The 20,466-nt window shown below is 42.5% G+C and overlaps 1 protein-coding gene across 1 annotated transcript in view; it reads left to right on the top strand.

Moving 5' to 3' along the window:
* The window catches only part of GNPTAB (N-acetylglucosamine-1-phosphate transferase subunits alpha and beta), a 140,775-nt gene that overhangs the window by 36,280 nt on the left and 84,029 nt on the right, over positions 1-20,466 (top strand). The window contains exon 7 of the mRNA XM_082256745.1: positions 10,961-11,095. Within this exon, the coding sequence (XP_082112871.1) occupies positions 10,961-11,095 (135 nt within the window). The remainder of the gene's footprint in view (positions 1-10,960; positions 11,096-20,466) is intronic.

The following is a 20,466-nucleotide window of genomic DNA, read 5'->3' on the forward strand; positions in this document are numbered from 1 at the left end:
TTTATTGGATATTTCAAACTTTTTTAACAAATAAAAAAACTGAACAATTGGGTGTGCAAAATTATTCAGCCCCCTTAAGTTAATACTTTGTAGCACCACCTTTTGCTGCGATTACAGCTGTAAGTCGCTTGGGGTATGTCTCTATCAGTTTTGCACATCGAGAGACTGAAATTTTTGCCCATTCCTCCTTGCAAAACAGCTCGAGCTCAGTGAGGTTAGATGGAGAGCGTTTTGTGAACAGCAGATCCACAGATTCTCGATTGGATTCAGGTCTGGACTTTGACTTGGCCATTCTAACACCTGGATATGTTTATTTGTGAACCATTCCATTGTAGATTTTGCTTTATGTTTTGGATCATTGTCTTGTTGGAAGACAAATCTCCGTCCCAGTCTCGGGTCTTTTGCAGACTCCATCAGGTTTTCTTCCAGAATGGCCCTGTATTTGGCTCCATCCATCTTCCCATCAATTTTAACCATCTTCCCTGTCCCTGCTGAAGAAAAGCAGGCCCAAACCATGATGCTGCCACCACCATGTTTGACAGTGGGGACGGTGTGTTCAGGTTGATGAGCTGTGTTGCTTTTACGCCAAACATAACGTTTTGCATTGTTGCCAAAAAGTTTGATTTTGGTTTCATCTGACCCGATCACCTTCTTCCACATGTTTGGTGTGTCTCCCAGGTGGCTTGTGGCAAACTTTAAGCGACACTTTTTATGGATATCTTTAAGAAATGGCTTTCTTCTTGCCACTCTTCCATAAAGGCCAGATTTGTGCAGAGTCTCCCACCTCAGCTGTAGATCTCTGCAGTTCATCCAGAGTGATCATGGGCCTCTTGGCGGCATCTCTGATCAGTCTTCTCCTTATATAACCTGAAAGTTTAGAGGGATGGCCAGGGCTTCATAGATTTGCAGTGGTCTGATACTCCTTCCATTTCAATATTATCGCTTGCACAGTGCTCCTTGGGATGTTTAAAGCTTGGGAAATATTTTTGTATCCAAATCCGGCTTTAAACTTCTCTTCTCGGACCTGCCTGGTGTGTTCCTTGTTCTTCATGATGCTCTCTGCGCTTTAAACGGACCTCTGAGACTATCACAGTGCAGGTGCATTTATACGGAGACTTGATTACACACAGGTGGATTCTATTTATCATCATTAGTCATTTAGGTCAACATTGAATCATTTAGAGATCCTCACTGAACTTCTGAAGAGAGTTTGCTGCACTGAAAGTATAGGGGCTGAATAATTTTGCACGCCCAATTTTTCAGTTTTTTATTTGTTAACAAAGTTTGAAATATCCAATAAATTTCGTTCCACTTCATGATTGTGTCCCACTTGTTGATTCTTCACAAAAATTTACAGTTTTATATCTTTATGTTTAAAGCCTGAAATGTGGCAAAAGGTCGCAAAGTTCAAGGGGGCCGAATACTTTCGGAAGGCACTGTACATACAATATATAGTGCTGTTTTCTAAGTACTTCCTGTGCCACTGTTGGAACAAAATCGAGTCCTGCTGAGCGCTGCTCAGCCATTTACAGGGAGCTTTGTATTCTGTGAATGAATGCAGCACTTCCTATGATTGGCTGAGATGGAGAGACAGGCGGATGATGTTATGATCTCCATCTCAGGCAATTAGAAGAAGCTTTGTATTCATAGAATACAAAGCTCTCCCGTCCTGCTGCCGTAACACAATGCTGTATACTGTATGTAGTTGAGGCTACATTCAGATTATATAGCACTCACAGCCTCTGTGAAGTTAATAGTTTGAACCAGCTTGGTCCAAACAAACTTTTTTAAAAATTAAAGGTACATAGTTACATAGTTACATAGTTAGTGAGGTTGAAAAAAGACATCAGTCCATCCAGTTCAACCTATGATGTGTGTGTGTGTTTGCTTTTAACCGTACATTGTATACCCCTGTATGTTGTGGTCTTTAAGGTGTCCATCTAATAGTTTTTTTAAACTATCAATGCTCCCTGCTGATACGACTGCTTGTGGAAGAGAATTCCACATCCTTACCGCTCTTACAGTGAAGAACCCCTTACGCACTTTAAGGTTAAACCGCCTTTCCTCAAGTTTTAGTGAGTGGCCACGTGTCTTATTGTATCTCCTCTCTCTGAATAGTTTGTTCCTTATGCTCAGGTCGCCAGTACAGTATTTGTACATTGATATCATATCCCCCCTCAATCGTCTCTTTTCCAGAGAGAATAGGTTCAGTGCTTGTAGTCTTTCCTCATAGCTGATGTCCTCCATTCCCCTAATTATTTTTGTTGCCCTTCTCTGGACTTTCTCCAGTTCCAGCACATCCTTCCTGAGGACCGGTGCCCAGAACTGGACAGCTGGGGACCGGATGTGGCCGGACCAGAGTCTTGTAGAGTGGGAGAATAATCTCTTTATTTCTGGAGTGAATCCCCTTTTTTATACAACCCAGTATTCTGTTGGCTTTGCTTGCGGCGGCTTGGCATTGCATGCCACTGCCAAGCCTGTTGTCTACCAGTACCCCCAAGTCCTTTTCCATCCTAGACTCACCCAGAGGTTCCCCCCCTAGTGAGTAGCTTGCTTTCTGGTTTCTGGCCCCCAAGTGCATTACTTTACATTTTTCAACATTAAACCTCATCTGCCATGTAGTTGCCCACCCCGTTATTTTGTTCAGGTCCGCTTGCAAGGTTTCCACATCCTGCATAGAAGATATTGGCAAGCCTAATTTAGTATCATCTGCAAATATTGAGATTGTACTAGATATCCCCTCCTCTAGATCATTTATGAATAAATTAAACAGGATTGGTCCCAGGACAGAACCCTGGGGGACCCCACTTTCCACACCCGCCCAATCCGAGTACTCCCCATTAATCACCACCCTCTGTACTCTCCCCTGGAGCCAGTTCTCTATCCAGGTACTCACCTTATGGTCCATACCTACCTTCCTTAGTTTGTACAGTAAGCGTTTGTGGGGAATGGTGTCAAAGGCCTTTGCAAAGTCCAGATACACCACATCCACAGGCTTACCTTTATCTAGGTGGCAGCTCACTTCATCGTAGAAGGTTAATAAATTGGTTTGGCACGAACGATTTTTCATGAATCCATGCTGATTACTACTTATAATACCGTTTTCATTACTAAAGTCTTGTATGTGGTCCCTTATCATCCCCTCCAAAATTTTGCAGACTATTGATGTTAGGCTGACCGGCCTATAGTTACCCGGGATATATCTCGGCCCCTTTTTAAATATTGGTACCACGTTGGCTTTTTTCCAATCAGCTGGCACCATACCCGTCTGTAAACTATCCTTAAAGATCAAGAATAATGGTCTGGCAATCACCTGGCTGAGCTCATTAAGAACCCTCGGGTGCAAGCCATCCGGTCCCGGGGATTTATTTATGTTAAGTTTCTCTAGTTTAACTCTAAGTCTATCCTCTGTTAGCCATGGCGGCACTTCCTGAGGTGTATTATTTAGCTCGGCCTTACAAGCAAGGTTCGTGTAGCCCCCCGATTCCTTTGTGAAGACCGAAGAAAAGAAATTATTTAACACTTCCGCCTTTTCTCTGTCCTCTGTGGCCATTTTTTCTTTATCATCTTTTATGGGGCCAATGTGCTCTGGCCTCGCTTTCCTACTGTTTATATACTTAAAGAACTTCTTGGGGTTCTTTTTACTTTCTTCCGCTTTGTCTCTCGTGTTCTATTTTAGCCGCCCTGATTTTGTCTTTACATTTCTTATTACACTCTTTGTAGTGCTTAAATGCTGCCAATGACCCCTCAGTCTTGTATTTTTTGAAGGCCTTTTCTTTAGCTCTAATATACATTTTTATGTTGGAGTTTAGCCACCCAGGGTTTAGTTTTGCTCTTTTAAATTTATTTCCCTGTGGAATGCACTGGCCCACCCCCTTGTTAAGTATGCTCTTGAAGCACTCCCATTTTTCCTCCGTGTTCTTTGTTCCCAGGGTTCTATCCCATTTGATATTTTCTAGCAGCGAGCGCAGTTTAGGGAAATTGGCTCTTTTGAAATTCAGTGTCCTTATATTACCCTTGTGTTTCCTATTACTGTAATAAATACTGAAACCAATTGACCTATGGTCACTGTTCCCTAAGTTGTCGTGTATTTCTATATCTGTGAGCAGGTCTGTATTGTTGGTAATCAGTAGGTCAAGTACTGCATTGTTTCTTGTCGGTGCATTCACCATCTGACCCATGAAATTGTCCTGCAAAACATTTAGGAACTGCCGAGCCTTGGCTGAGTGTGCGGTTCCTTCTGCCCAGTCTATATCTGGATAATTAAAGTCCCCCATTATAATGACATTTCCCATCCTTGCTGCCAATCCTATCTGTAACATGAGGTCCGCCTCACCCTCCTCCCTCTGGTTGGGGGGCCTATAGCATACGCCCAATATTACCTTCCCCACCGTGCCTTCCCTTTGAAGCTCTACCCATAGGGATTCTGCCTCGTCCATAGCTCCATTATTAACCACTTCCATACCGCGTCATGTAAAATGACGGCGGCAAAGTGGTTGTGAGGATCCGGGCCGCTGTCATATGACGTCGCCCGGATCTCCCCTCTACTGCGCGCCCCCGGGGGCTCGCAGCGCGGCGATCGGGGGTGAGGCTCGTCCCTCGGACATAGCCCATCCCTGATCAAGGTAAACAGCCAATAGAAATTGGCTGTTTACCACGTGATCGGCTGTGTCAATCACAGCCGATCACATGAGCGGCTCCAGCACGAGCCGCTCGTTCTCTCTGCAATGCGCGCCCCCGGGGCGCGCAGAGCAGCGATCGGGGACGAGGCTCGTCCCTCGGACAGAGTCGATCCCCGATCTAGGTAAAGAGCCAATGAAATTGGCTCTTTACCACGTGACCGGCTGTGTCCAATCACAGCCGGTCACAAATGTCAACAGAGAACACGGTAACTAGCTGTCACCGTGTTCTCCTCCTCACACACTGATCCTGTGTGAGGAAGAGAGCGTGGTAACAGCTAGTTACCAATCATAGTGCACCCCAAACACACTGATTGCCCCCCCCCCCAATAAAGAGCACCTGTCACTAGCCCATCAAAGTACCCGAGTACCTGTCACCAGCCCATCAGGTACTCAGATGACAGGTACTCGGGTACTCTGATGGGCTGGTGACAGGTATTCGGGTACTCTGATGACAGGTACTAGGGTACTCTGATGACAGGTTCTCGGGTACTCTGATGACAGGTACTCGGGTACTCTGATGACGGGTACTCGGGTACTCTGATGACGGTACTCAGGTACTCTGATGACGGGTACTCTGATGACAGGTACTCGGGTACTCTGATGACGGGTACTCGGGTACTCTGATGACGGGTACTCGGGTACTCTGATGACGGGTACTCGGGTACTCTGATGACGGGTACTCGGGTACTCTGATGACGGGTACTCGGGTACTCTGATGACGGGTACTCGGGTACTCTGATGACAGGTACTCGGGTACTCTGATGACAGGTACTCTGGTACTTTGAGTACCTGTCAACGGAGTACCCGTCATCAGAGTACCTGAGTACCTGTCACCTACCCATCAGAGTACCCGAGTACCTTCCACCTGCTCATCAGAGTACCTGACGCCTGAAGTACCCGAGTACTTGCCGCCTGCTCATCAGTACCCATCACTACTCATCAGTACTCATCAGTACCTATCACGTATCAGTACTGATCATCAGTACCCATCAGTACAGTATCACCTGCCCATCAGAGTATCCGAGTACCTGTCACCTGCCTATCGGAGTACTCGAGTACCTGCCACTTGCTCATCAGTACCAGAGTACCTGTCACCTGCCCAACAAAGTACCCGAGTACCTATCACCCTTCATACAGCCACCATGTCCAAGTCCAAAAAGGTTTATATACGTCCTCCGTTTAAACCTAAATACCGGTGTTATGGCAGCAGATAGCTGCCATAACCCTGGTATTTTTTTAAACTGTGGGCGGTTGGCTTTCCGATAAGGGTGGTCCCAGCGGCGGATTTGCCGTGGGATCACCCTTCCGGGATGGCGGAAGAGGCGCCCCCCCCCCTCCCGCCACGTTCCGGTCCTTTTCCCCGCTTACCGGACCCGCTGGCAGCGGGGAAAACGATCTGGTCCCAGATCCTCACAGACAGGATGTCGAGTGAGGGCAAACTTGACTCTATGGTCTTGGAGGACCGGAGCTACGGAAAATGTTGTTGCCTAACAACCGGTTTAAAGGTCCTTTTTTTTTTTTTTCTTTTTTCATTTTATATAATAATTTTTTTTTTTTTTTCTATCTTTTAGTGTACTTGTGAGATCTGAGGACTTTTTGACCCCAGATCTCACAAAAAAGAGGTCCTGTCGTGCCTATTTCTATTACGAGGAATGTTTACATTCCTTTTAATAGAAATAAAAATGATCAATTTTTTTTTTTTAAACGGTGTAAGAATAAAAAATAATAAATAAAATAAATAGTAAAAAAAAAAAAAAAAAAAAAAATGAAAGCGCCCTGTCCCCGTGAGCTCGCGCGCAGAAACGAACGCATACAGAAACCCCGCCCACATATGTAAACGGTGTTCAAACCACACATGTGAGGTATCGCCGCGATCGTTAGAGCAAGGGGAATAATTTGAGCCCTAGACCTCCTCTGTAACTCAAAGATGGCAACCTGTAGAAATTTTTAAATTGTCGCCTATGGGGATTTTTAAGTACCAAAGTTTGTCGCCATTCCGTGAGCGTGCGCAATTTTAAAACATGACATGTTGGGTATCTATTTACTCGGCGTAACATTATCTTTCACATTATGGAAAAAAAATTGGGCTAACTTTATTGGTTTCTTATTTTTTAATTAAAAAAAGTGAATTTTTTCCAAAAAAATTGCGTTTGGAAGACCGCTGCGCAAATACGGTGTGATAAAAAATATTGCAATAATCTCCATTTTATTCTCTAGGGTCTCTGCTAAAAAAAATATATAATGTTTGGGGGTTCTAAGCAGTTTTCTAGCAAAACAAATGATTTTAGCTTGTAAACACCAAATGTCAAAAATAGGCCTAGGCAAGTGGCTAGGATGCATGATGGTGCGCCTTGGATGTTGGGCCCCTCTATATGGCTAGGCTGTGAAAAAGTCTCACACATGTGGTATTGCCATACTCAGGAGGAGTGGCAGAATGTATTTTGGGGTGTCATTTTTGCTGTGTACATGCTATGTGTTAGGAATATCCTATAAATTGACAACTTTGTGTAAAAAAAAAAAAAAGTTTTCATTTTTTTCCCACATTTTCCAAAAACCTGTGGAAAAAAATGATATGTTCAAACGACCCACAATGCCTCATAGAATATACGTTGGAGTGTTTGCTTTCCAAAATGGGGTCATTTTGTGGACTTTTCCATTGTATTGGTGCTCTAGGGCCTTGAAAAGTGTGATAGGTAGTAAGAAAGTTTTATGTGTATTTATGCTCCTAGAACGCCTGAAGGTGCTTCTTGGACGTGGAGTGTCTTTTTGTGGCCAGGCTGTGTAAAAGTCTCACACATGTGGTATCGCCATACTCGGAAGGAGTAGCAGAATGTATTTTTGGGTGTAATTTTTGCTGTGTACATGCTATGTGTTAATGAAAAAACAGGAATATCGGCGCAAGCATGAATAAATAAATGGATGGAAATAAATAAAAGCAGCTGACACCAAGGTAAAAAATATGTAAAACCCAATGTAAAACTGATAGTGAAAAGTGCAGCGCTAAAACAATAAGACAATAAAAACATCAATGGATAAATGAAAAGTCTATGAATGGCACGCAGTAGTCTTGTAAAAAAGAGGAGAAAACAGTCCAATAAGAAATCCCAATGAAAGTGCTCAGTGCTGATCAGTAAACAGGACACAAGTGCTTGTTCAGTGCAATCCTTCACCAGAGGTGCTAGCCTCTCACCTGTAGGCTGTGAAAAGACAGCCTTAAAAGTACACTCCCAGCAATGTGAAAATCCTGACCAGGACAGCAATCACAGAGGGCATCTCTCCTTTTTGTAAAGGTGTTCACAACGATCCCCATGTAATAGAAAGGGGGCAGACCATAGTGCAATATGTTTCAAACACCACAATTTATTAATAAAACAAATGGACAGCCTCTTACTTCAAGGTAATGCAAAAACGAGCAGTACAGCAATCCAGCTGATCTCCAGACAGAGCCAGCATACGCTGAGGAAGTCCCGCCCACGGACGATACGCGTGCGCAAGGGGGAGGAGATCGTGACGTCACTCGTAGCCCCTGTTAGCAGAGCGTTCCGCTCTGTCTGGAGATCAGCTGGATTGCTGTACTGCTCGTTTTTGCATTACCTTGAAGTAAGAGGCTGTCCATTTGTTTTATTAATAAATTGTGGTGTTTGAAACATATTGCACTATGGTCTGCCCCCTTTCTATTACATGGGGATCGTTGTGAACACCTTTACAAAAAGGAGAGATGCCCTCTGTGATTGCTGTCCTGGTCAGGATTTTCACATTGCTGGGAGTGTACTTTTAAGGCTGTCTTTTCACAGCCTATAGGTGAGAGGCTAGCACCTCTGGTGAAGGATTGCACTGAACAAGCACTTGTGTCCTGTTTACTGATCAGCACTGAGCACTTTCATTGGGATTTCTTATTGGACTGTTTTCTCCTCTTTTTTACAAGACTACTGCGTGCCATTCATAGACTTTTCATTTATCCATTGATGTTTTTATTGTCTTATTGTTTTAGCGCTGCACTTTTCACTATCATGCTATGTGTTAGAAATAGCTTATAAATTGACAACTTTGTGGGAAAAAAAAGAAAAAAAATTTTTTTTCTTCATTTTCCCAAGAATTGTGGGAAAAAATTACAACTTCAAAAAACCCACCATGCCTCTTACTAAATACCTTGGAATGTCTACTTTACAAAAAGGGGTCATTTGGTCGGTATTTGTACTGTCCTGACATTTCAGGGCCTCAAGAAAGGAGATAGGCCGTCAGTACATCTGGTGTGATCAATTTTCAGTAATTGGTACCATAGCTTCTAGACTCAATAACTTTCACACAGACTAAATAATATACACTAATTTGGGTTAATTTTACCGGAGACATGTAGCAGTATACATTTTGGCCCAAATGTATGAAGAAAAATAAATTTTTTGCAAAATTTTATAATTGAAACTAAAAAAAAGTGTTTTTTTTTTTTTCTAAATTTTTGCTCTTTTTTTGCATATATCACGAAAAAAAAAACCCCAGTTGTGATCAAATACCACCAAAAGAAAGCTCTATTTGTGTGAAAAAAATGATAAAAATTTTGTTTGGTTACAGTGTAGCATGACTGAGCAATTGTCATTCAAAGTGTGAGAGTGCTGAAAGCTGAAAATTGGTCTGGGCAGGAAGGGTGTCTAACTGCTCTGTATGGAAGTGGTTAATATCATCCCTCATATTTACCTGTATACTGTTCTTAATATACAGACATACCCCTCCCCCTTTTTTACCCTCTCTATCCCTGCGATAAAGGGAATACCCCTGAATGGTCGCCATCCAGTCATGAGAGCTGTCAAACCAAGTCTCGGTTATCCCCACAAAATCCTCCTCAAACATCAGCAGCTCCAGCTCTCCCATCTTGTTGGCCAGGCTTCTGGCATTGGTATACAAGCCTCGTAATTTTGATCGGTTACATTTATCCTCATTTGATGTTTTTAGGCTGCTCTCTTGATTTTTCCCCGTACCCACCCTGGGTTTAGGAGCTCCGAACACCCTACCGCTAATGCCCCCATTTCTGCCCTCTGAAACTTGCTTTCCACTGGCTAATTCTACATCTGTACCCTCCCCCCCATTCCCTAGTTCACTAAAGCCTGGAGATCAGCTATAAGTTATTGCTGAATAAACCAGTTCAAATCCGAAATGTAAAAACTGCTTTGGTCCATAAGGGTCTGCATGTGTGAGAGCTGCAGTGAGTGGCTAAAGGAGACCCATATTAAAACCATTTGCCAACTGCAATATGTATATATATACGTTGCGGTTTGCAAATGGTTCACCAGGGTTATGGATAAAGCTATCAGCCATAATAACCCAGTATTTTTTTTTTTTTCAGCCAGCAGCTGGCTTTCTCATTACCCCACTAGATCACTTTCAGAAGTTCCCCCGCTGCCCGCCGGTGTTTTCCGTCTTACCGTTTTAGCTGCGTGCCCGAGAAACGATCAGACGGTGTGGACGGCTGGTCACAAAGGCTAACCAGATGGTCTCTGATTGTCTGTATGGCCTTGGAGGACTGGAGCAATGTCATGACGTCACTTCTGGTCTAGGGCGGAAGTAAATGTTTTTGTTTTTGTTTTTTTAAATAAAAGATCTAAAATGTTTTTTTTTTTTTTTATCTTTTGCTTTTAAAGGTAAAGGAAAGATTTGGTGTCTTCTGAAATGACCATAGAGACATGTGATCCTATATAGAAGGATCACATGGGCTGTATGATCATTGCAGGGAGAACGGTCAGCTGTGTTTACAACAGCCGACCGTTCTCTCTCAGCGGGGAACGATGGTGGGTGTCAAGCGGCAATCGGAGCCGTCTGCCCCGCTGCATCGGCTTCCCCACTGAGGAGCTGGGGTGGGAGTCTGCCGTATAACTGCAGCAGGCGGTTGGGAACCAGTTAAACTTTTAAACAAAAACTGCCAGAAAAGGCTTTGTCTTCAGGTGGTTATGGTAAACACTGACTTTTAATGGCACATTCAAAATTTGTGACCTGAACTTTCATGACAGCAGTAGCTTGATAACACAGAAATTTTACATTTTCTACAACAAGTGTTGTCATAGTGAAGCTGCCCAAAATGTTGAGTAGTGCACATCCATATCCTCTTTTTCCTCAAATGTAGTGAAGGGTTTAGGATAATCTCCTATCATGATATGTATTGGAGACCAATGAATGAACTGGCATCTATAGGAGCAGGAGGCACCTACACCAGTTTATACACTATGGTTACTGCATGCTCATAAACCGCACTGCAAGTGTCATCTGATGTATTGTCTTTTTTCATACAGACTACAGATAAAGAAGTCCCTGGGTTAGTGTTTATGCACGACTTGGTTTTTCTAAGTGGATTTCCAGCAACGTTTAAGGACACAAATCAGCTGAAGTCAAAACTACCTGGGAGCTTATCATCCAAGATTAAACGAGTAAGGCATACATTTTATGAAAATACATGTACTCACAAACTAAACTTCCTCTTCCTTGTTTTTGCATTTTTCTTGAGTATATTTGTATGTGTTTATTGAGTATGGCTGTAAAAAACAAAGTATATTGCCAAACCCACATATGTGTTCTAGGTCATAGGTCACGTCCAAATAAAAAAAAAAAAATGTATTTAGGGAAATTCTTTAAATAGGAGTGTATATGCTATTAGGCTGTCAGTTAGCCTTTATTGGTGGAGAGACAAACAAAGATTTTACTGGAGGGCTCCATTGTGCATAAAGCAATGGCGGTTCCAGAAGCAGCAGACATTTCATAGTGGTGCCACCATTACAGCCTATAGGCAGGGCCGGTGCTAGACTATTTTGCGCCCTAGGCAAGACCAGCTACTTGCCCCCCCCCCTCCCCACAAAAAAAAAAAAACTGTACACGTTGCCCCCCCTTCCTGCACATAATGCCCCCCCCCTTTATACCCTACACTCCTCTTCCTGTATACACTGCCCCTTTAATCCTACATCCCCCTTCCTGTACACACTGCCCCCCTTTAACACTTCAACCCCTTCCAGCACACACTGCCCTGCTTTAATGCTACATCCCCTTTAACCCTACATCTCTCTTCCTGCACACACTGTACCCCTTTAATGCTAAACCCCCTTCAATGATATACCCCCTTTAACCCTTTATCCTCCTTCCTGCATACACTGCCCCCCTTTAATGCTACACCCCCTTTAACCCTAAACCCCCCCCTTCCTTTACACACTGCCCCCCTTTAACCCTACACCCCCTTCCTGTACACACTGCCCCCCTTTAACACTGCAACCCCTTCCTGCACAACACTGCCCTTTTTTAATGCTAAACCACCTTTAATGATATACCCCCCTTTAACCCTGCATCCTCCTTCCTGTATACACTACCCCCTTTAATGCTACACCCCCTTTAATCCTACACCCCCTTCCTTTACACACTGTCCCCCTTTAACCCTACACCCCCCTCCTGTACACACTGCCCCCTTTAACACTTCAACCCCTTCCTGCACACACTGCCCTTTTTTAATGCTACCCCCCTTTAACCCTACATCCCTCTTCATGCACAAACTGCCCCCTTAATATCTACACCCCCTTTAACCCTACACCCCTTATCTCTATACACCCCCCTTCCTATACACACAGCCCCCCTTTATCCCTTCACCCCCCCTTCCTATACACACTGCCCCCCTTTAGCCCTACACCCCCTTCTTGTACACACTGCCCCTCTCTCTAGGGGTAACATCCACCGGGGATGAGGAGGTGACAGGAGAGGAATATGCCACTGGCTGCGCCCTAGGTGGCAGTGCACCCTAGGAGGCTGCCTAGTTCGCCTAGTGGTAGCACCGGCCCTGCCTATAGGAGATGTTACCTAAACTGGATCTATTTATCAAAAGCATTGGCTGTAAAGCAATAAGATAAAAGGTACGACACTCTTGTTGGGTGTGAGGGCCAGTTCACACTAGTGCGATGCCAGACAAAAGGGATTTCTATTATTATTAAAATGGGCTTAAAGTAACAACATCAGGGCTGACAAAGACACGTAAGTTTGTTGTACATAGTCAGTCAAGGAATAGATCAGACATAGTCTCTGCAATATAGCATACACAGAAGGAACATATTTTACATAGACAGTTGTCAAGTTATCAAATTACCGAAGACCAACAAAATGAGAGACCTAATCACAGACTGTTCTCAGGAATAAGTATGAAATCCCATATAATATAATCAGTAAGGAAACTATAAAAACCTAAGGTGTTGTGTGCTATCTCAAATATAGAGATCATTTTGAGTAATATCTTTAGACATACAGTTGGGAAAATAATTATTTGACCCCTGCAAATTTTGTAAGTTTGCCCACTTACAAAGAAATGAAGGGTCTATCATTTTTATCATAGTTGTATTTTAAATGATAGAGACAAAATATCAACCAAAAAATAAAAAAAAAATAAAAAAAACATGATACAAATGTTATAAATTGAGTTGCAGTTCAGTGAGTAAAATAAGTGTTAGATCCCCGAGCAAAACATGACTTCGTACTTGGTGAAGGAACTCTTGTTGGCAAGCACAGAGGTAAGATGTTTCTTGTAGTTGGTTACCTGGTTTGCACACATCTCAGGAGGGATTTTGGCCCACTTTTTACAGATCTTCTCTAGAGATGCACCGATCTGACTTTTTCGGTCCTGATCCCGATGCCGATCTTTTGCTTTGTGAAATCGCAGATCCCGAGTTCGATCCGTAAGTACTGTTTTGTGAGCTTATAACAAAATAATACTTCCGGATCGGTATCGGCAGATACCATATAACATTGTGCATTTAAGAGGTTAAACTTCCCTCCTCTGGCAGACGGAACGAAAAGATACATTGTATGCATTGTGTTTACTTAACTGGGAGACTGACAGGCATTTGCAGGAGGCTTTTTTTTTTTGACAGCTGTTCTCTGCTCCCTCATAGCTATGTAAAGAGCAAAACCGGATCGGCCCGTGGATCTGTTAATTTTACCGATCCCCCGATCCAGCTATTATGGCCATATCGGTGCCAATATCCGATTCTAATATTGGATCGGTGCATCCCTAATCTTCTCTAAATCCTTAAGGTTTCTTGGCTGTCACTTGGCAGCTCAAAGTTTCAGCTCCCCCATACATTTTCTATAGGGTTAAGGTCTGGAGACTGGCTAGGCCACTCCATAACCTTGATGTGCTTCTTCTTGAGCCACTCTTTTGTTGCCTTGACGGTATGTTTTGGGTCATTGTCATGCATCCTTGACCTATATTCAGTGTTCTGGCTGAGGGGAGAAGGTTCTCATCCAAGATTTTTACAATACATGGCCCCGTCCATTGGCCCCTCAATGTGACAAAGTCAGCCTGTGCCTTATAGCAGAAAAACAGCCCCAAAGCATAATGTTTCCACTTCTGTGCTTGATTGTAGGGATGTGTTCTTAGGGTCATAGTCAACATTTTTCTTCCTCCAAACAGGGCGAGTCAAGTTAATGTCAAAGAGCTAAATTTTGGTCTCATCTTATTTCAGCAATTTCTTTCAATACTTCTTTGAATCATTTAGATGTTCATTGGAAAATTCAGGCAGGCCTGTACATGTGTCTTCTTGAGAAGGGGGACCCTGCGGGCGCTGCAGGATTTCAGTCCATGCTGGCGTACTGTGTTACCAATGGTTTGTTTGGTGACTGTGGTCCCAACTGCCTTGAGATCATTCACCAGCTCCTCCCATGTAGTTCTGGGTTGATCCCTTACTTTTCTCATGTTCATCCTTACCCATGAGGTGAAATCTTGCACGGAGCTCCAGACTGAGTGTGATTGATGGGTATTGTGTATTTCTTCCATTTGCGAATAATCGCTCCAACCGTTGTCTCCTTCTCACCAAGCTTCTTGCTGATGGTCTTGTAGCACATTACAGCCTTGTGAAGGTCTACAATCTTGTCCCTGATGTCAGTTGACAGCTCTTTGGCCTTGCCTATGATGGTGGGTTTTAATGGAAGAAAGAGATTCTGTGGACAGGTGTCGTTTATACACCTAACGAGTTGTCCTTAGGAGCACCTTCCTAAATTGACAGGACTAATCTGTGTACCACATGAGCACATACTGTAGCCAGTCTGTGGTAGCCAGAATTATTGTTGGTTTGGTAAGGGATCACAGACTTAAGCCCCGTACACACAATCAGATTATCGAACGATCTGTCGTCCGTTTTTTGTGGCATGCTAGTCTGATGTGTAAAGTGAAGAGGTTATTTTCATACGAATTTTCCTGTACAACAGAATTCTACTTCAGAAGTGATGTCATGTGCTGGATTGTTTTGTATGTGTTCTTTCGTCTATGAGCATGCCTAGTCTTGCTCTTAAGATTTTTTTTCCGTCGAAATCTGTACTAATGAGACGAAAATCGGACGTTGTTTTGACGGACAACGGAAATTTTATAGCCTGCACACCAGGATTTTGTCAGCCGAAAAGTCGGAGTCAGCTGTCGAAAGCACCATACTAACAATCTGAAAATCGGCAGATCGGTCGTCAGACGAATTTTCCCTACAGATTTTCTTATCGTGTGTACGGGCCTTTATTTACCTCACTGAACCGCAACTCAATTAATAATATTTTTATTGTGTTTTTTGGTTGATATTCTGTCTCTATCATTTAAAATACACATATGATAACATTAATAGACCCTCAACTTCTTTGTAAGTGGGCTAACTTACAAAATCTACAGGGGATCAAATAAATATTTTCCACACTGTAACAAAACACAAAATAATATATGGCACTGCAGGTTGCTTACACCAGACCTAAACACATAAGAGCCACTGTTCAGAATTAAGTATGAACTACAGCTAACATACAATGTGCAATTCTGCCTGCCACATACCCCAAATTTTCTGAAATGTTTTTGGGAAACCTCTTCTAATTGTAGATAATTTTCTTATATGGGAATGTTCTATCAATCTCCACTTTCCATCGTAGTAAGGTGGGCACCCTTGCTTGAATCCACATCTAAGCTATCCACATCTTGGCAGTAAACAATACCCCATGCAAAAAGGTGCACAGACAAATGATTCATTTTAAAGATTCAGGAGGACCCAGCAGGCAAAGCCGGGCGACTAGTTGCACCAGGGAGGCCATGCTGTCCTGCAAAAATATAATATTTGCTTTCAATAAGTTGTATCTATGGGCAGGACCAAAGCAGGTGAAAAAAGGAACCAAAGCCCATTGACATTAAGGGAATAATGGGTTATAAGATGGTTTAACCACTTCCAGTCTGGGCCAATTCTGACAGTCCTCTTCTACATGTTGAAATCATATTTGTTTTTGCTAGAAACCTACTTAGAACCCCCAAACATTATATATTGTTTTAGCAGAGGCCCTAGAGAATGAAATGGTAGATGTTGCATATTTTGTTGTCACATAATATTTGTGCATTGGTTTTTCAAACACAATAAAAAAAAAAATATTTTTTAATTAATTTTAATGCACAAAAGCATCAAATACAAAAGATGTTACTCAGAGTAAAGATGCCCAACGTGTCATGATTTAAAATTGCATCCGCCCATTGAATGGCTTCAAACTATGGTACCTAAAAATCTCCAAAGGCGACGCTTTAAAAGCCTTTGCAGATTACCAGTTTAGAGTTACACAGGAGGCCTGGCGATACCTCACGTGTGGTGCGATCACCGATTACATTTGCAAGTGGGACCTACGGTGGAATGTGGTGTACTTTAGAAAACGAAAAAAAACTATTATGTATTTTATTTAATTTTTTTTAACACTGTACCTTTTCATTTTTTTATTGCCATCACAAGGAATGAACAGCACACTTTGTGATAGCATGGGCTGTGACAGGTTCTCTTTATGGACTGTTAACGAGATCAGCGTGATCTGATGTTTTCTCAAGCCAGTAAGCTTGTTAACATGAGACCAAAACTGGAAGTGACGAAAGTCTTGTTGTTTTTGGTTTCTGACGTATGGTGGACAGGAAGTGGTTAAATCTTGCTAACTAAATCGGCATCAAATAAGTATGATGAAGTATAAATAGATGGGTGAGCTTCTCAGTAAAACCTGGTACACACAATAAGATTATCAGACGAATGATCGTCCATTTTTTTTTTTCCTGCGTGCTCCATATCGAAAATGAAGAGGTTACTAAAGTTCGAAAATTCTCCCGTGACAGGAGTTGTATTGTATTTTCGGACAAAATCTGTACTGATTAACCACTTGCCTACTGGGCACTTTCATCCCCTTCCTGTCGAGGCCAATTTTCATCTTTTAGTGCCGTCGCACTTTGACTGACTATTGCGCGGTCATGCAATGCTGTACCCAAACTAAATTTTTATCAATTTTTTGAGAAAGATAAAGTTTTTTCTTTTGGTGCCATTTAATCACCACTGGGTTTTTAATTTTTTGCTAAACAAATGAAAACAAGATTGAACATTTTGAATAAAAAAAAGGTTTTTCTTTGTTTCATGTATAAAAATTTGTAAATTAGTTATTTTTCTCCTGATGTGCGCTGATGAGGCTGCACCGATATGCTACACTGATAGGCTGCACTAATGGGTGGCACTGATTGGTAGCACTGGTGGGCACTGTTGGGGCTGCACTGATCATCAGGACAGTGATGATCAGTGTCCTGATTGTCAGTGAAGATGTCTCCTGTGTGGATTTACCGGTCCCTGTCAGTGTGAGGAGAGGATTGCCAATAACCGGCAAATCCTGTTTATATCTATGATCAGCTTTGATTGGATGCAGCCGATCACGTGGTAAAGAATTGCCATAATTAGCTGTTTACCCCGATCTGTGATCAGCTGCGTTCGTAGGATGCAGCGACCACAGATCGCAATCGGTGCACACCGCAGGAAGCGTTCAGCAGCGCAAGCACATTATGTGATGGCCTCCCGGCAAAGTGCAGCCACTCTGTAGCCGTCATTTGGCTATAGCGTGGTTGCGAAGAGCTAGACAAAAATTGCATGATCTGGTATCGCATGAGGAAAATTTTCGTGTTTGTCCTGTCTGATAATGTCAAAGGAAAGGTGTGTATGAGCGATCAGATTATCGTACGACTATATGAGACAATATTTCACTCAGACTGTTTTCACGTTCATTAAGGTCCAGGATATTCTGTTTTTGAACTTTTTTAATTTACAATACAGCCAATTGCCACATAACCTGCAATAAATTAAACAAACAAATGTGGTAACATCATAATACGAACCTCACAATGGGATTAAATACCTCATTTAATTCACTAGTTAAAGTCCACGGGCGTGTAAGATTTTTCTTTGTAAAGCTTTCTAAGTACTCTACATACCCTGCTGTAAGTGTGATTGCCTACAACTAACTGACTGTTCGTTTAATAGCCAAGCCAAGTCCCAGTGTGATTTGAAGGAGCACAGACAGCAGATACCCTGTAAATGAATAGTGCAAGAGCAGGGAAACTCTTCATTCATAAATATAATGTTCTGATATATATTTAGTGTGCGCTCGCAAAACCCAAGCTGCTAATCTTAGGGTATTTTAATGTGCAACTATCCTTTACCGTATTCTCCAATCTATTTCTTTATTATTGGCCTATCACTGTGACGAGTGGTCTTACTGCCCAATAAGAAGGGGCGAGCCATTTCTTTTAAATTCCATATAGGTTAGCAGCCCAGCATATGTGCAGTGTATGGGTGTTAAACCCCACCTTTTTGCCGCTGCACAGGTATTGGGCAGTTGAAAAGGGGTTAACCAGGAGCATGGTGCCTCTTGCCTCCCACAATTTATTATTGGCCACTAAAGTGAAATATAAAATAAAGGTAGAAGGCTTTTTTTTTTTTCCCCTTTAGACGAGATATACTATTGCCTGTTCTGCAATATTACCTTTCTGTTTGCCATCTTCTGAGCTGCACACAAGCACAATCCCAGCATCTGAATTACATTATCCTGCACTGGCCATTCAAGATGGCCAAAGATGTTGATGCTGACAAGAGAGTTTAGGTTGTGCTTAAAGTGATAGTAAACTCTGTTACACCGCTTGTACATACAGGTAAGCCTATCATAAGGCTTACCTGTAAGTACTGGGAAAATCTCCTAAACCTGCACCGTTTAGGAGATATTCAGAGTGCATGCAGCCGGTGACATCACCGGTGCAAGCGCTCTGAAGGTCCGACTTACAGTGCTGGACCTTCGGAGCCCGTGCCATAAACGGCAGCTCCCGCGCTTGCGTCATCATGATGTCATAGGCCCCCCGTCTCTCATGTAGCCAGAGGCTGCAAACCCTGAAGGACGACCAGGGGAAAATGTCAGCCCTCTCATTGGTGATATTGCGGCGCTGGAGGGCTTCGTTTTAAGGTAAGTTTTTCATAATCTGCTAGTATGTGATGCATACTAGCACATTATGACATTGCCTTGCAGGGAATTTTTTTTTTTTTTTTTTTTTGTAGCTGCGGGTTTACCACCGCTATAAATCAGCCAATGTACAGGAGGGGTAAGAGAACAGGCCAAAAGTTGTACGTTTTTAGTAACTCAAGCTTTGAGGATCACAAAGCCTTCCGTATGACTGCAAAAGGCATGTGCGGAAACGGTGCCTGTTTTATCCCCCTTCCAAAGTGTTTTATATTAATGTTCAGTTTAAAAAATGCTGCAAAGTTTCTAGTGTGACATTTTCCAAATGTATTTCCACCACTAGATGGAGCTGTGTCTTTGTCTGACTGATCACTAAGGCTATGTATATTTTTATATAGCTCACGCTGTGCTAGTTGCGCAAGTGACAAGTGTAAGAGATTAAGAAAAAACTTGACCTGTCTGGTCACATAGTATTTGAATACTTTGAATTGTGTAGATCTAATCTAGAGGTAATCTGTTTTGTACAGAACACAGTGTCCATGTGCAGACAATAATCCAAGATATGCTGGATAGAGTGTATAGTTTAAAGTGCAAAAATTTCACCAGAGTTCAAGTACTTAAGAGACTTAAGTAAAGACAGCATATCAAGTAAGGTTGAACACCAAGCAAAAAAGACAAAAAAAGCAACCCTGTAGCTACAAATCCAAAAAAAAAAAAAAGCACCTTTGCTAAAGTAACGCCTAAGCAGTACTTTGCTAAAGGAAATTTGTTAAAAGAGAAATGTGGCTTTGTTGTTAAAATACTAGTTTTCTGGCTGTTAAAGTTAAACTAAAGGCAGTTTTGTTAATTTGGTATAGAGTAAGGAAGGGTAAAACCCCTGTCAGTTCATTTTTTTTCATCTGTGTCCCTACGGGGAGATTTCTCTTCACTTCCCCTCCCAAAATCGAACAGGGTGTAAGAGGAAATCCCTCCAAAGTGAGGGAACCCTGGGATATGTCACCAGAACTAGTGTCACTGTTGCAAGATTTCCTCTCTATTACTTTTCTGGTGTCAATCCAAAATTTGGTGTTTTCTTTTACTTTCACTGTGGATGATAATTGTAAACATGACAAATAGGGAGGGTGAATCTCCCTAATGGGGGCAGAGGTAGCAAAAAAAAACCCGACAGATGTTCTAATCCAGGGGTGTCAAACTTAGTTTCATTGCGGGTCACATCAGCATTATGGTTGCCCTCACAGGGCTGGTTGTATCTGTAAGACTACATAAATGTATCTACTCTTGATCATGTTAAGTAATTGCCTCTGCATTCAATTATTACTGGTTTAAGAAATAACTTAAGACTTAAGTTGTGTAGGGCAGGTGCAGATCAGCATGGAGCCACTCACACTGTGAAAAGGATGGTTGCACACCTCTGGTGTCCTCCACAAGAAACTTTATTGGAGACTGCTAAGACAGAACATAGTTCTTCCATGGTGTTCTGTCTGAACAGTCTCCAAAAATGTTTATTGTGGATGAT

The sequence above is a fragment of the Pelophylax lessonae genome (assembly GCF_965119305.1).
Source record: "Pelophylax lessonae genome assembly, chromosome: 4".
Classification (NCBI taxonomy): Eukaryota; Metazoa; Chordata; class Amphibia; order Anura; family Ranidae; genus Pelophylax; species Pelophylax lessonae.